Below are 16024 nucleotides of genomic sequence, written 5' to 3' on the forward strand. Positions count from 1 at the left end.
ATCCAGTATCATTTTAAGTTCCCATAATGTGTAGTATCAGAAACTGGTATTTATTACAGATGTTAATGAAATAATTAATTATTATATTGTGAACAATGTCTTGATGTTCCTGAAACTCAGAAATAGCAACTGATCTCTGGAAGCTTTATTTAATAGAGAACAAAAATTTTAGGGCATAAGACCCATTCCCAAAACCAGTTAAAATGAATTTAGTTTTAGGAATGAGATCAAGACCACGGCAATAATTTCATTGGCCAATGAAACCATATTGATGAATGGATAGTGAGTATCTAAAAGCAGAAGCATTCTCAGGATCAAAGTTGTCTTCAGCATCACTTTTACTCTCTTTTAACCTGTGTTTTTAATCTTTAGAATAAAGCTATATAAGCTCAGGGAGGCAAAAGGCGAAATGCACAGAGGCATAGCAAGAGAAACACTTGACTTGACCTTCCTAAAGATTGATTTTTCCATTTGGGGCAATTCATCCTGGGGAGATACTGGCAAGACAGGTTCAGTCTGAGAAAGGATTTCACGGAGACAGGGGACTCACTTGCTGTTTAGCCCTAGGGGCACTTAGAATTCAAAGACTGCCCAGTACACACATCATTCTTTCTTAGAGAAGAAGACCAGTCTTGTAATGAGATTTTAGTATGTTGTAGTGTCAGTGAGATCTTTCCTTCTCAGTGATGCAATCAAATCCTTGTGCCTGAGGTTTCACCCTGCTTCAGAAGAGAAGACAGACTTAAGTAATGTTTAAGAATTTTCCTGGGAAAGAGTATCTAAAGTTCTTTTCAATTATCATTTTTGGGGGGATTAGTTCTGAGGATTCAGTTTTAAACATCTAGTAGAGATTCAAGAAGGAAGATAGATAGAATAAAGCTAGCTATTATGTAGATAAATAACTAGACAAACAGACATACCAATTCCTAATTATCAACACATGTTAGGATATTCTGAAAAGATGGCCACATTTTAATGTATTAGGAGCACATTTTGTGTATCAAGTGAAAAGAATAGAACTATTAAGGAAATGTTTCTTCACCCAAATAATTGTTTTGTTCTGTCCATTATTTACTTTGTATTTACTTGACTTGAGCCAATCAATGATTTGGCTAATTGTTGGGACAGCAGGGACACCTGTTTTGCTGTCATACTTTTCTATATGTATAAAACTAGCCATTATGGGACCTTTCATCCAGAACTGTCCTGCATCCTTAATAGGCTTTTTTGTGAGTCTTACTCTTTTTTGGTGACACTAGGGAAATGAAGCCAGCAGATAACTCTGCTTTTGAAAGATGTCATGTGTAAATTGCTTCTAAGGGTCTTATGTCAAGAATCCATAGCCTTAGGGCATATTAAGGCTTTCTTGCTTTTGATAGAGAGTACAAAATCCCAAGAAATAAGATTTATAGGGTCTGTTAACTGAGAATCTAGCTGGAAGAAGAAGCTGATAATAAAATCACTGAATTGTCTTGATAATCAGTAGTGATAAGAATAGGAATAAGGAGAAAGATGTGACAGTTTAATTGGTTTTCAGGTGTTTGTGTAGGCTTTTTTTTTTTAATGCATTTTAGTTTTGAAATACAAGGCTGGAATGTGGCAGTTGGGTTTTGAGAAAGAAGTCAAAGAAAATCAACATTTTAATTCTCTTAAAAGAAATATTGGTAGCATGTTTTAGTTTTTGTTTATTTGTTTTCCCCCCTTTTCCATAGGTAGAATAATAAGACCAAAATAAACATATATAGCAGATTGTGCAAAAGTAATGCCAGTCTATAAATGTACTATCATCCCCCAAATAATTGGGAGGAATGAAACTTTTTTCTACCCTGCCCTCCAAGCCACATATACTAATTACCCTTATAATTGCTAAAGCTAATCACCATCCTTTAGGATAATTCCCTCTAACTTCTAATTTCCTAAGTCAACCAATGAAATATGAAAATGTTCTACTTCACCTAGTACTGAATTTGATACTCAAATCCACTTCCACCAAATAATCAAAGTGAAATTAATTCTGTGTGCGTGTGTGTGTGTGTGTGTGTGTGTGTGTGTGCTAGCATTTTTGGGAAAATCAGTGTTGAACTGAGAGAACAGGGGTATATTCTTTAGACAATTCCCAGTAAAATACTAAGCTCTTTAAAGAAACATTTCATTTGCCTGATAGATGTATATTTATGTATGTATGTAGAGATATTTATGTCTTATATTTTAAATATTTTTCTTATTGTCTAATCTTTCAATCAGATGAAAAGGGCAAAATAAAAACATGCTTTATGAGTCTAATAAGTTTAGTAATATCTTTGTGAAGAAAGTTTTATTTTTTCTGTTTATCATAAATTCTATTTTATAAAGAGTCTTGATATCATTGCTTCTGTCATTTGCAATTGCTATCTTCAGTAATTTCTTTTCTAGTAATATTTCCCCTTGTATTGTTACAAAAATAACAAAGATTTTTTTTCTCCTTGGTAAAGAAATTAAGCCAACTGATATTTAAGTGCAGCCTCTATACCTAGCCTGTTAATTGGATTGACCATTTGGCAATCCAAACTGCCTATTGGATAGCTATAGTGATCAGACCACAGTTTAATTCATTGTTATATAAATGTGGTTTAGGTTTCAAATCACTTGCTAGGTTTTATCCTTTCATCACTTCCTCCTTTCCAAAATCAGTATTTGGATATTTTAATTTTATAAGTTTTGCATTTCAAATAGTTCTTTTGCTTCACAGATTTGGATTTGTCTCTTAACCCAAGTGGAGAAGTTACTAAGCAGATTGGAGATGCTTTTCCTGTGTCGTGTACTATATCTTCAAGTATTAAGAATGCAACTGTTGTTTGGTTGAAAGTAAGTAATATTTTTTACTAGCTTTCTTTGTAAATTCATTTAGAGTGTAGTCATTTTATGTTGTATAGAAAAATGTTACCAATTTCATGCAAAGATGGAAAAGTAAGATTATATAAACAGATTCTATTGCAGGGTATGCTTTAACTTTTTAGAAATGTTAATTTATAAACAAAATTAGAAATATGTACTGTTAAAAACTATTGCCATGAATATCAATTTGTTAGACAAGTACTAAGAAAACACATGAAATATATACATTTCTGATAGACCCCCAATAATAAATCCTCTGTTTCAAAGTAATTATCTGAAATTTAGTAAATGATACTCGTGTGCAAGTATTGCTATCTTTTTGGTAGCAACAGATGGTAAAGTGGGACTGGTAATTGCTCCTTTGAAATTTAGGAAAGTTGTGCTAACAATGAAGATGAATGACCTTGGCCCCATCACTGAAAATTATAGTAAAACAACCATTTCTTTTTAACCAGTGTTGTCAGAAGACAATCTTGTATGTTTCCTCTACATTGTCATGATCCTTTGACTGAAATTCGTAAACAGTGTGACTGGGGCCTAATTTTGAAACAGTGTGGGCAGAGAAAATCCTCATGAGTTTCATAGATGCAAAAATTTTTAGCAACTAGCATATTCTACTCACCTAGATACATATGTGCATATATGTGTTTGTACAATCCAATTATAAATAATTTAAATCCAGAGACACTTTAAGATAATTTTCTACAAACTTTGCCTTCAAATTATTTAACTGAAACTGTTGCCACACAAATCCAATGACCTAACCAGATGTATACATTTTCACTAAAAGTTTCACTTGCTCTCACTATATCTACTTCCAAATCGATTATCAGTTGTGTAATGTCAATATCATTAGTTGAATACTTCATCCAAGTTGATTATCTCTTCTCAAATCCTAGAATTGCTACTTAGTGTTTGGGGAAAGAGGAAAATTATGGTGAACAAAGACCCCTGAATTAGGTAGCAATGATACCATTACTGTTGCCATTTGCAGTGCTACCTTTGGTATAATTGCCTGAAGCTAAGAATTTATAGCAGTAAGATCTGGGCCTCTGCTTTTCATTGACAGAAAACTCCTAGTGAGGACACTCCCTCTAACAGCATAGGTCAGCAAATAGGCTGCAAATTACTACTTTAGAGGTAACAAGGGGGAGGAGGGTGAAAATTCCAGGAAGATGGTTGAGTAAGGCAGTAAATTTCAAGCTCTTCAGATTTCTCCCACAAACATTACAAATTTGTGCCTCAGAGCAAACATAGACTGGTGAAAAATCAAGACTTGGAGCAGAACAGAGCTCCTCCTGATACAACCCGGGAAGATCCTAAAAAGGACCCCAGGTTGGGGATTAACCGGTCTATGGCATAAACAAAGTGTATGGTACAAACAAACATCTCCAGGCTTGCTTGCAGAATCACAAAGTGGGGACCCCTGGGGCTAGCTGGGTTTGACTGGAACCTCAGCAAAAATCACAGAACCTTTCATCTTCTGGACTGTGTGCTGAGTTGGGAGGTTTCTGACTCCCAGAAGACTGAATGACCCTCAGCTGATTAGGAACACCAGACTCAGCTGTGTTGTAGAGGCAAGAAGGAACTAGCACATCTGGTGAGTGCAGGGGCAATGGGCTGGCACTTGCAGGAGGGTGAAGCTTTTGGTTTGGGACTACAGGTCAGAGGGGAGAGAACACTATCTCCCCCACTCCACAGAGGTGCTTAAATGAATACTTCTTGTTAAAAAAAATGAACCAACAAAGAAGAAAGAATCCAATGATAGAAATTTACTATGGGAATAGGGAAGACAAAGGTTTATCTTCAGAGGATACTGAAGTTAAAAAAAAAAAAAAAAAAAAAAAAAAGTCTTTTCTGTTCCAAAGAGCAACATCAAATGGCTCTCTGTGAAGAGAGAAAAAAACTCAGAAAAGAATTTAAAAATCAAATGAGAAACACTGAATAAAAACTAAAAAGAAAAAAGAAAAACTATCTAAGAAAAACAAAAAAGATTATGGTGGGAAAAAGAATCTTAAAGATGAAAATAATTCTTCAAAAATTAGAATTTGGTTAAGACAACTCTGAGGTACCACTTACACACCTCTCAAATTGACTAAGATGACAGGAAGAGATAATGATGAAGGGGATTTGGGAAAACTGGAGCACTAATACATTGTTGGTGTAGTTGTGGATGGATCCAACCATTCTGGAGAGCAATGTGGAACTTCATTCAAAGGACTATCAAAATATTTATACTCTTTAATCCAGTGGTGATTCTACTGAGCCTGTATCCCAAAGAGATCTTAAAGGAGGGAAAGGGACCCACATGTACAAAAATGTTTGTGGCATCCCTTTTTTGTAATGGCAAGAAACTGGATGCACATCAGTTGGAGAATGGCTGAATAAGTTGTGGCATATGAAGATTATGGAATATTATTTTTCTATAAGAAACAATGAGCAGGATGATTTCAGAGAAGCCTAGAGAGACTTACTTGAATTGGTGCTAAGTGAAGTGAGTAAAATCAAGAGAATACAGCAACAGCAAGATCATATGACAATCAATTCTGTTAGATGTGGCTCTTTTCAATGTTGACGTGATTCAGGCCAGTTCTAATAGTCTTGTGATGAATAGAGGCATCTGTACCCAGAGAGAGAGGTAACTGAGTGTAGATCACAACAGAGTATTTTTCTTTTTTTATTGTTGTTGTTTGCTTGAATTTTGTTTTCTTTCTTATTTTTTTCTTTTTGATCTGATTTTTCTTGTGCAGCAGGATAATTGTGGAAATATTTATGGAATTATTGCACGTTTAACATATTGTTAAACCCCTTGTAGGGGAGGGGGTAAGGGGAAGAGATGGAAAAAAATTGCAACACAAGGCTTTGCAAAAGTGAATGTTGAAAATTATCTATGCATATGTTTTGAAAATAAAAAGTTTTCCTCAAAGAAAAAGAAAATTAGAATTTGACAAGAGGAAGGCAGTGAAGCCATAATAGATCAAGAAATAACAAAACAATATTAAAAATGAAAAAATAGAACAGAATATTAAAATCTTGTAAGAAAAATAACAGATCTGGAGAACAGATCAAGAAGAGAAAAATATAAAAATATTTGGACTACCTGAAAGTTGTGACCAAAAAAAGAACTGATACAAAATTCAAAAAATAATCCAAGAAAATTATCCTGGAGTAATAGAACATGGGGGGGAAGTAGAAATAGAAAAACTATATTGATCACCACCTCAAAGTGATGTTTTGTAAAAAAACAAACAAATAAAAAAACAAATAGGAATATTATTGCCAAATTTTGAAATCCCCAAATCAAAGAGAAAATTTTGCAAGAAACAAGGGGAAAAAATTCAAATATGCTAGATCTACAATTAGAATTGTACAGGTGTTAGCAGTCACAATAAAGGACTGCAGGTCCTGGAATCTTAATTATCGGCAATCACAAGAACTAGGCCAGAGGCCAAAAATATCATTTCCAGCCAAATTATCTATAATATTGAATTGGAAAAAAATGGACATTCAACAAACTTCTTTTTTTCAACCAAACCCGACCTCAATAGAAAATTTAACACACAAGAGCTATTATCAAAAATAAATTGCAAGGACATTAACATGGACAGATTATATATTTTACAGGGAAATGTATACCATATGTTTAAGATTGACATCAATAATTGGATAGCTCAAAAGAAAGATTAGTACACAGTTAAGTATGATCTGACTAAAAATAAAAACTGCCTTAAAAAGGTAAAAACAGTAATTATGTTATACAAATGAGGTGCAGGAGAAGAATAGACACAGCTATTAGAGGGAGAAAGAGGACTGTAGTTCTGAAAACCTATTCACATTGGGAATGGATTAAATAAGTAATTATGTATGTATATATGTATACACACCATGAAGGGTATAGCACCCTCCAAAATCTATACATAAAGAGGGGAAGGATGGGTGGAAGAGGAAACAAAGGGTGTGGGAAGAAGACAAGGGAGGGATCCATGGGTGATGAAGGTTAAGCAATAGCAAGGAGGCAAGTTGAGGATCAGAATTAAAGTAGAAGAATTGGCAGGGGTAGGAAAGAAGAGATAGATAAATACTAAAATGATCAGGAATAGAAATTATTAGGGAAAAAAGTACATCTAGTAATCACTGATTTTAGACAAAATCAAACTTATAATTCAAGCAAAAGAGAAATCTACATTATATCAGCCATACTAATGTTATTTTAGATGCATGTTTACATATGGGTAAATACATGTGTGTATATTTTATATATGTGTATGTGTGTGTACATATATATTCAAGTCTATGTATCCAGGTTGCTCTATGTATCTTGATTGCTCTGGGGGAGGGGAGACAGGGATGTGTGGGTATATAGGTATGTAGGTGTATATCTATTAATGTATATGTAAACATAACCTGTTTGGGTGAGGGCTGATGAAGGGGAGGGGAAAGAATAAAGTTTAAAAAATGCTCAGCAAAAAACAAAAGAATAGCCTGCAAGGGAAGCAAAGAAAAAATGGACACTAGTGAATATAATTTCTTCTACTATTATATATCCTTTTCTGAACTGTAATTTATTGTATATATTTTGAATCCTCCTTAATGTTCTATTGGACACATGACACTATTCTGTTTTGTTAAGTGAATTGTCCAGGATCACACAACCAAGGGGGATAAATAGCTATGAACATGAGTTCCTTACAAGGAGGTCATGCTGCCGGTAGTGACATAACCCTAATTCTAACTCCAATCCCAACAGTGTGAGTCATTTGATAAAACTATTTTACTGTTTCTCAAGTATTTCTTTCCAAAGTCTCATTGCATCAGTCTTAATAATAATAGTAATTTTGCTTGAGTATTTTAAAAAAACATTTATATCTCACTTAATATGTAAGCCATCCTTTTGAGGAAATGGTACAATTATTCAGCATAGACCTACAGTTTTTTAAGCAGTTAGGTGGCAGAGTGTATGTAGCCTGGAGTTAGGAAGGGTATGGCAGCATATGAATCCTAGAGTTAGGAAAGCCTGAGTTCAAATCCAGCTTCAGAAACAGTTTTCTGGGTAAGTCATTTACTCTCCTTTTAGTTTCCCTCCCTAAAAATGAGGGGAATAATATCACTTATCTTCCAGGGTTGTTGTAAGGATCAAATGAGATAATAATTATAAAGCTCCTACTTTACACAATGCCTGGCTCATCATCAACATCAATAAAAATGTTAGCTACTAGTATATAAATGTTAGTTATTATTATCATTATTATTATTTCTACAGGTTCTACAAAAGGGAATAAAGAAAACATTTTGTTTTTATGTGTTTGTTTTTAATCTAAATATAGAGGAAAAACTGATAATTTCATTAGTAGGATAAATAGAGTAATTGATCATTGGACTGTCAAAAAATATTAGTCTGGATCTTAATTACTCTTGAGTAAATATGCCTACAGTTATAACTGAGCTATGCAAATTAATTTATTTTTTCATTTAATCAGGATAACACTAAGCTGCGGTCTAGGCCATCATTTTCCAGTCTACAGTATCAGGATGCTGGAAACTATGTCTGTGAAACTAATCTACAAGAGGTGGAAGGGTTAAAGAAAAGAGAATCTCTGACTCTAATTGTGGAAGGTAATAAAGGAGTGTAGTTTATATGCATTCAATTTTTCTTTCACAAACGGTAATTCTGCAGTTGGTTTCATTCATCATAGTCAGTTCACCACAATATTTTAATTATGCTGATATTTTAGGAAAACCTCAAATTAAAATGACAAAGAAAACTGATCCAAATGGATTGTCTAAAACAATTATCTGCCATGTGGAAGGTTTTCCCAAGCCAGCCGTCCAGTGGACAATTACAGGCAGTGGAAGCGTCATAAACCAAGCAAGTATTTTTCTTCTCATTATATATATGCATATATTCAAGAAGGTGAGGAGGGAACTTTCTAATTTAACTTCTGAACAGCATTGGAGGGAAGTAAAGGAGACTCAAAACTGTTTAAATCGATTTTCATTTTAGAAATAAGGGGAATAGGTATTTGAGTTGTGATTTTCTTGGTATTGGGAGCTCCCTGGTGACCTATCAATGCAGTTTGGCCACTTAGTAATCTTAAAGATATGTCTCAGACATAACTGAGGAAAAAATGTAAACAACTTTCACAAAGTCAGTATTTTTCAGAGGAAGGAATTGAAGTCTACTCTTCCTTGTTTTGAGGCCGGCTTTATGTCTCCTAAAATATGATGCCTCCCAATATTTCTTTTTTTCCCAGAGCCAGGAAGAGAGACAAATTTATAATGTCTATGGGTCTCTAAGTATCTCTTTTGAAAAGAATTTAAAGTAGGACATTCAATAGTCCTTATTTTCTTAAACTTAGCTGATTAAAATTTTACAAGAATACTTTGCTGCTTCATAAATTTACACATTCAAATGTAGTAAGTAGCTTTTATTAATTTGCTTTCTTGTATTAAGGGATAGTTCATATTAAAATTATTTCCTAACATAGTGCTAGATAATGCAGTTATTTCATTTAAATATATAATTTCCTATGGTTTTACCACAGTTGTGTCCAAATATAGAAATCCTTTTGGATGTAAAGCTGGGGTGGTGAAAGTAAGTCATAATTTTTCTGTTGTGGGGAAAGGTTGCATGGCTTCCCTCTCTCCCCCCCACCCCCAATATCTCCCAAAGTGACTGGGTCTTTGAATACATGAGTTAAAAATGTCCTTTTCTTATTATATGAATTCTATCATTCCCTCATACCAATTTTAGTATCAAATAGAATGAAAAATTGACTTATCATTAGGAATTCAAGATTGTAAATCCATGAAATTGTCAATCTGTTAGATTTTTAAATAGAAAGCATAATGAGCTCTTGGAGACTAGATTTAATAGTTTTCCTAATATGTTCCTTAATTTAAAATACACACATAAATATGTACACAAAGATAACACACGAACTGTTCTTTTTCTGGCATTGGCTAAGGAATATCTCTTTGAGAATATTAGTACTCCACATTTTTTTTATAACTTCTGACAGCTCTTGCTGTACTTCAGGTTGGTAATAAGACACAAGATGAAAGGCTGTTTCTTTTTAAAATTAAAATTGTTCCAGCATCCCTGGCATCTAGGTGGTTATACAGTAGCATTTCCTCAAATAGTCCTTGCACAAATCATGGCAGGGGGAAATGGAATGGTAATAATCACACAGCTCATCAAATTCTTTCTTTCTTTCTCCCTTTTCACTGTTTTGGCATTGTGTTATTCAAACATATACTGCCAAGAGTGTACAATACTCAAAACGGAATGGTCAGAGATTAGAGAGCAATACCCCCTAGTGAGAGGATGGAACATATGGACTCTGATAAAGTGATCAGCATTTATTTCCCTGAAGCTTTTGGGGTATATGCTCAGGAATAGTTTTCTCTTACTAGCTACTTCATGGAAGTAGGAACAATGTTCTCAGGGAGAAGTAATTCTGATTATCCTGTAGTCATAGGTAAGCATAAAAAAATACAAAGGAGGGGACAGAAGTCCTGGTTATAGATCAGAGCTTTAGAGCTAGATGGGATCTCTGAAATCTCAGATATAATCCTTTCCTTTTTTACATATGAAAAAAATGAGACCTGAAAGATTAAGTGATTTTCCCATGGTGCTATAGCTAATTTTCTGATGTGGGATTTTTACCCATATCTGTCCGACTCAAACTAATGACTTTATATATTACACCATATTACCTCTCTTAAGAAATACACATTCCTTGAAATCCAATTTGGTAATTGAAAGTATTGAAAATAATTTTTTAAATCATCTGTGTTGTAATTCCTTTACCTTTTGCTTTATTTGATAAATTGATCAGATTTTCTCATTCCAGTTTACGTAAATGACATTGAAAAATAAAGTCCTTAAAATAGCTATGGTATCAACAAAATACAAAAGAAGAATCAACCTAGAAATGAATAAAGGCAACATATCCAGGAGAGAAAAAAGAGGAATAAAGTCAAGAATCCAAAGACAATGTTATATGAAAGTCCTTTTGAATGGTGGAAAATTGGAGATGTTGCTATTCATGAAGAAACCATGATGCTCTACTTATGAGAAAAATAAAGTTGTCATTATTTTATTCTTTGGTCATGTTCCCTGAAGTGTTGATAGACTTATGTAATTATATTCTCTCAACTTATGCTCCTTCTTTTGGTCAATGAACTAATAACTTTTTTTTTTTCAGCAACTGCTATATGCCCAGTACTATCCAAGATATTGTCAGAGGGCCATATATATAATGAGAAAGGTTTTTTTCTCATAAGGAATTTACAGTTGAATATTTGCATGAAATTATTGAAAAGAAGGGTTTTTTTTAATTATTATTTTTAGAATAGACCTGTGATTCATTGGTATATGAAATGCCTCATGAAACAGCTCTTTCCATCAATGCAGATCTGAAACGTACAGTCTTAGAGAAATGCCTGAGACACTAAAGAGTTAAAATTTACCTAAAATTATATTTCCAGTATGTGTCAAGGAAAAGTAAACCTGGATTTTATTGATTCTAAGGCCAATTCTCTATCCCTCATTCAACACTGCTTCAGGAACATTGATCTGGAGCTATTCCAGTTCCCTTATTTTTGACAGGGGAGGAAAAAAAAATGGAGGCCAAGCAGTTAAGAGATTTACCCAATATCACTCAAGTTAAAAGCATCAAAAATGGTCCTCAAACCCAGGTTCTCTAAGGTCAGGGTCTCAGTGATCTTTCCCCTGGGGGATGGTTATTGTATAGTATAGACAATGTGTTGAGTAGGAATTTGAAAAGCAAGACTAAATACACAAATCTTTGGTTGAGGACTATTATTTCTTTGACTACAGAACAGATTAAATCAAACCAGACAACATAGAAATTAAAGTCTAATGCTAAATCCAATTTAGTTTCTTTTCACACTTAGTCAATAACTAATTGTTTAGAATAAATTATTTTTACAATACAAACAATACTGCTGAGAATGGATTATCTTACTATAACATAAGATCACTAATCATTATTACTAATATTAGTAGAGAAGAATACAAACTAATGAAGCAGAGTTCTATTTAAATTGTATAATGAAAGATAATTTGTTAGGATGGTTGCTTGTTAGGAATAATACTCTGTTGAAGCTCTATATAGTATTCCCAAACTTTTAGTATGTGGATTACTTTTTAATCACAATTTTTTTCCCCCAATTTACCACATGCTCTGTGAAAGTTGTGCCATTCACATCCATTGTTTGAGAAAATCTATGATGAAAAGTTATATTGATTAGATTTTTTTAAAATGTCAATCAAAACACAGTCATAAAAGTCTGACTGAGCCTCCCTCTCTAATAAAGGGAAATGAGCATAATTTTAAAATTTAATTAAAATACTCAAAAAGGTAAATAGGACCCAAAGTAATGCATTTAACAAATATTTCCCTCTGATATTTATTTTTCAGGCAACAAGTTGTCACCATCTCTAAGCATCAACTATTAATAGTTCATCTCATTCTCTTCAGTTAATTTCCCTTTCAAAGTTGACTTTGCTTCTTTCCTTTACAGACAGAGGAATCCCCTTATATCAATGGCAGGTATTATAGTAAAATTATCATTTCCCCTGAAGAAAATGTTACATTAACTTGCACAGCAGAAAACCAGCTGGAGAGAACAGTAAACTCCTTGAATGTCTCTGCTAGTGAGTATTTCATTTCTGACATTTAAAAACTAAATATAAAACCACCTGAGGTAAACCCTCTTTAGTTTAAAGTCTTCAATTCCATCTCGCTGTTCCTCATCATGGTAAGTTTTATGCATTTATTTTTACCCACCATCATTTTCATAAGATTCTTCTTTTCTTGTGTCTGTCAAATAATAGTTTTGTCTGACAACCAAATCACTTCATGATGCATGGGTCAGAATCCACATTCTATGCAGGGACTTTTCCTCTCTAAGTGCAAAGGATGTGAATTCAATTGTTTTTGCTTATGTCATTTTTGTGTTCAGAGTAAAAGTGAAAGAAGAAATTATCTTTTAAACATTCCTGTAACTATATTAGGCTCCAAAGTATTTTCATTCCTTTTTTATTTATTACCTTTTCTTAAAGTCCTACATAGAAATATTCTTAACATTATTGTCTAGACAGACAGAGAAGTTAACTAGATTGGTTTTAACTCCCATAGTAAAATTGATGGCAAAACTAAGATCTGAACTCTTATACATACATAGCTACAGTTGCAAACAAGGAGATACATGTACATATATATGTATTTGTTGGATACAATTATATGTAATTGTATCCAACAAATATAGTAGCAAATAGTAGTCAAACCCAAGCACATAGGTATATATTATTATGTAATTTTATTATATATTTAAATGAAACCATTTCAAGGGATCTGGGAACTTTGCAGTATGAAAATTTGACCAGCATAGCACAAGTTAAATACTTACCTCCATCAAAATACAATAGACTACCATTAACTTGAAATTGTAAACCATCTTTTAATGTATAGTTTAGCACTATGTCTTTGTTAAACTTTAAAAGAGATCTGAGCAAGACTAGAGCCAGTCCCCCCCCCAAATCCTAACTTTTCCATTTACATATAGTGTTCTTTGAAAATTTCTTTCATTTGAGTCTTACAAATTCTTTCAGGTGTAGCTAGGGTATTGTTCCCATTTTTATGGGTGAGGAAACTGAGTTTAATTTAAAGTTTCTGTGTTTTGCCCAAGGTCAGATAGATTCAGGATATAGAGTTGAAAGGGAATTTAATTCAATCTCTATATCATATCTGAGAAAACTAAGGACCAGAATAGTTTAAATAACTTACTTGCTCAAATTACACTGCTAATGTGTTATTAAGTCAATTTTCAGTCTTGTCCAACTTTTATGACCCCCTTTTGGGATTTTCTTCACAAAGATATTAGAATGATTTGCCATTCCTTCTCCAGCCCATTTTATAAATGAGTAAATTGAGACAAAAAGGGTTAATGACTTGCCCAGAGTCACACAGCTAGTAAGTGTCTAGACCAGATTCAAAGTCACGAAGATAAATCTTCCTGACTCCAAGCCCAGAATTCTATTCACTGGGCCATCTAGTTGTCCATCACTGTTAATTAATGGTTAGGAGATAGTGAATTGGAGACTAGAAATCAAGATTTTTTATTTCCAAACCGATATTCTTTTTTTCCCCTGAGGCAGTTGGGGTTAAGCGACTTGCCCAGGATCACACAGCTAGGAAGTGTTAAATGATTGAGGATAGATTTGAACTCGGGTCCTCTTGACTTCAGGATTTGTGCTCTATCCACTGCACTACTTAGCTGCCCCTCCAATATTACTTCAGTATAAGAAATCACACTGGAGAAAGAAGTCTGCTAATATGCTTTGATAATGTTCTTTCATTATCAGGTCATAACCTCAGATGTGGCCCACAATAGAACAGTGTAAGAAGTTATTTCTAACTGTTAGCTATATACAGAAGAACATACCTGAGTGAAGACAATGGTTGAGGTTAGATTAGAAGTGGAGAAGAATGATGTCATGAATTAATAGATAGATGAGGAGGTAAGAAAGCAGGATGAAAAATACAAAAAACATATTCTATTAGTGAAAAACTTCAATTCAGTTCAGATGTATTTATTTGTACTACCCTGAGTAGTATATATATCTAGCACCCTAAACTTTTTTTGTCACCATCATTTTCTTCTCAATGATCACATATATCAGTTTTCTGGATCTTGAGATAGCTTTTCATATAGCAGATACCTAGTTACAAATTATTCATTGTTCCAAGCTGATCAATAGTAGACAATAAAATGAATACCAGAATATTCATGGTCAGTTTATACATTATCAGTGTGTATTTCTCCATGAATTGTAGAATTTTGAAGTTTATTTTTTTAAGATTGAGATTATTTTCTTTGTAGGGAACTTTATGATTCATTAAATATAGTTTTCTTCCCCTCTAGCTGTAGGATAGATCTTTTGTCTTTAAGTATTATAACATCATACTATAATGGTAAAGGTGACTTTCATATATCAACAAATTTTGTTTTTAATTTCATATTAACATTTTTCATTTCAGTCAGTATTCCAGAACAAGATGAGGCAGACGATATAAGTGGTAGGTACTATGCGACAGACTTCTCTTCCTTGGCTTTCAGCTCAAGATTTATGAAGTATCATTGGATGAGTAATTGCCCCAGCTGTCCACAATTTTGAATTAAATTAAAATAATAGACGAGATAAGCTAGTAAGAATGTTAAAAATGTTTCCTTAAAAAAACACACAAGTAAAGTTTGCATGTATCCATAGTACACCTTTTGTTTTGTTTTGTTTTGTTTTGTTTTTCTTGGTTTTGCTTTTCTTTTCATAACTAGGATCAGTAGTTTAGATTTACTTCCACTCCAAATTGTTGGCATCATCTATAATTGCACGGACTTTTCTTCTTTGTTTTAGATGAAAATAAAGAAAAAGTGAATGACCAGGCAAAGTTAATAGTGGGGATTGTTGTCGGCCTCCTGCTCGCAGCTCTTGTTGCTGGTATAGTCTACTGGCTGTATATGAAGAAATCAAAGTAAGACTTAAAAAAAGATTTAGCATTCACTTAAAATGCAAAAAGAATTTGCTCATTTTCCTCTGTTCAATTGCATGTAAGCGTTAAACACTAAAGAAGAGCTCTTTCTCAAATTGGAATGATTAGCTGTTACTGAAATGAAAAGACTTTGTTTCTGATTTTCCAGTTCACATCTTGCAAAAATTGGATATATGGCCTTAGGGCTTGGTTCCATGTGTGCCCACTAGTTTTTTCAAATTCAGGTCAGGATCAATTAGTTAATTTTCTGATTCATTTAGTTAGCTTTGTTTCAAGAAGATCAGCAGTTCAAGACTGGCCACAATCTGTTGGCTTTTTCTTATGAAATTAGAAAAGACACTACAAGGGCTGCTTGATGATTCATAGAGGTCCCAACTTTTACTCTAACCAGGAAAATACCACTAGGGTTGCTGAGATGGCACAGGGATCTGTGATGTTCTTAGACCAGTGGAGCCTGCCCCATGACAACATATTCATTCCTTTACATGGGTTCTTTGGCTTCATTTCATAGCACCACAGAATGTCATCATTGCAAGGGGACCTGAAATCAAATCCAGCTCCTTTATTTTATA

The 16024-nt window shown here is 33.6% G+C and overlaps 1 protein-coding gene across 4 annotated transcripts in view; it reads left to right on the forward strand.

Annotated features, from left to right (window-relative positions):
- ALCAM (activated leukocyte cell adhesion molecule) overlaps nt 1-16024 on the forward strand; it is a 248354-nt gene that overhangs the window by 219163 nt on the left and 13167 nt on the right. For 2 of the 4 annotated variants that reach the window (XM_031959617.1, XM_023498955.2), the window contains exons 9-14: nt 2729-2844; nt 8352-8487; nt 8607-8740; nt 12424-12556; nt 14943-14981; nt 15317-15434. In XM_031959617.1, the coding sequence (XP_031815477.1) occupies nt 2729-2844; nt 8352-8487; nt 8607-8740; nt 12424-12556; nt 14943-14981; nt 15317-15434 (676 nt within the window). The remainder of the gene's footprint in view (nt 1-2728; nt 2845-8351; nt 8488-8606; nt 8741-12423; nt 12557-14942; nt 14982-15316; nt 15435-16024) is intronic. The other 2 variants (XM_031959618.1, XM_031959619.1) reach the window with 1 other exon arrangement.

This window comes from Sarcophilus harrisii, chromosome 3 (genome assembly GCF_902635505.1).
Source record: "Sarcophilus harrisii chromosome 3, mSarHar1.11, whole genome shotgun sequence".
Taxonomy (NCBI): Eukaryota; Metazoa; Chordata; class Mammalia; order Dasyuromorphia; family Dasyuridae; genus Sarcophilus; species Sarcophilus harrisii.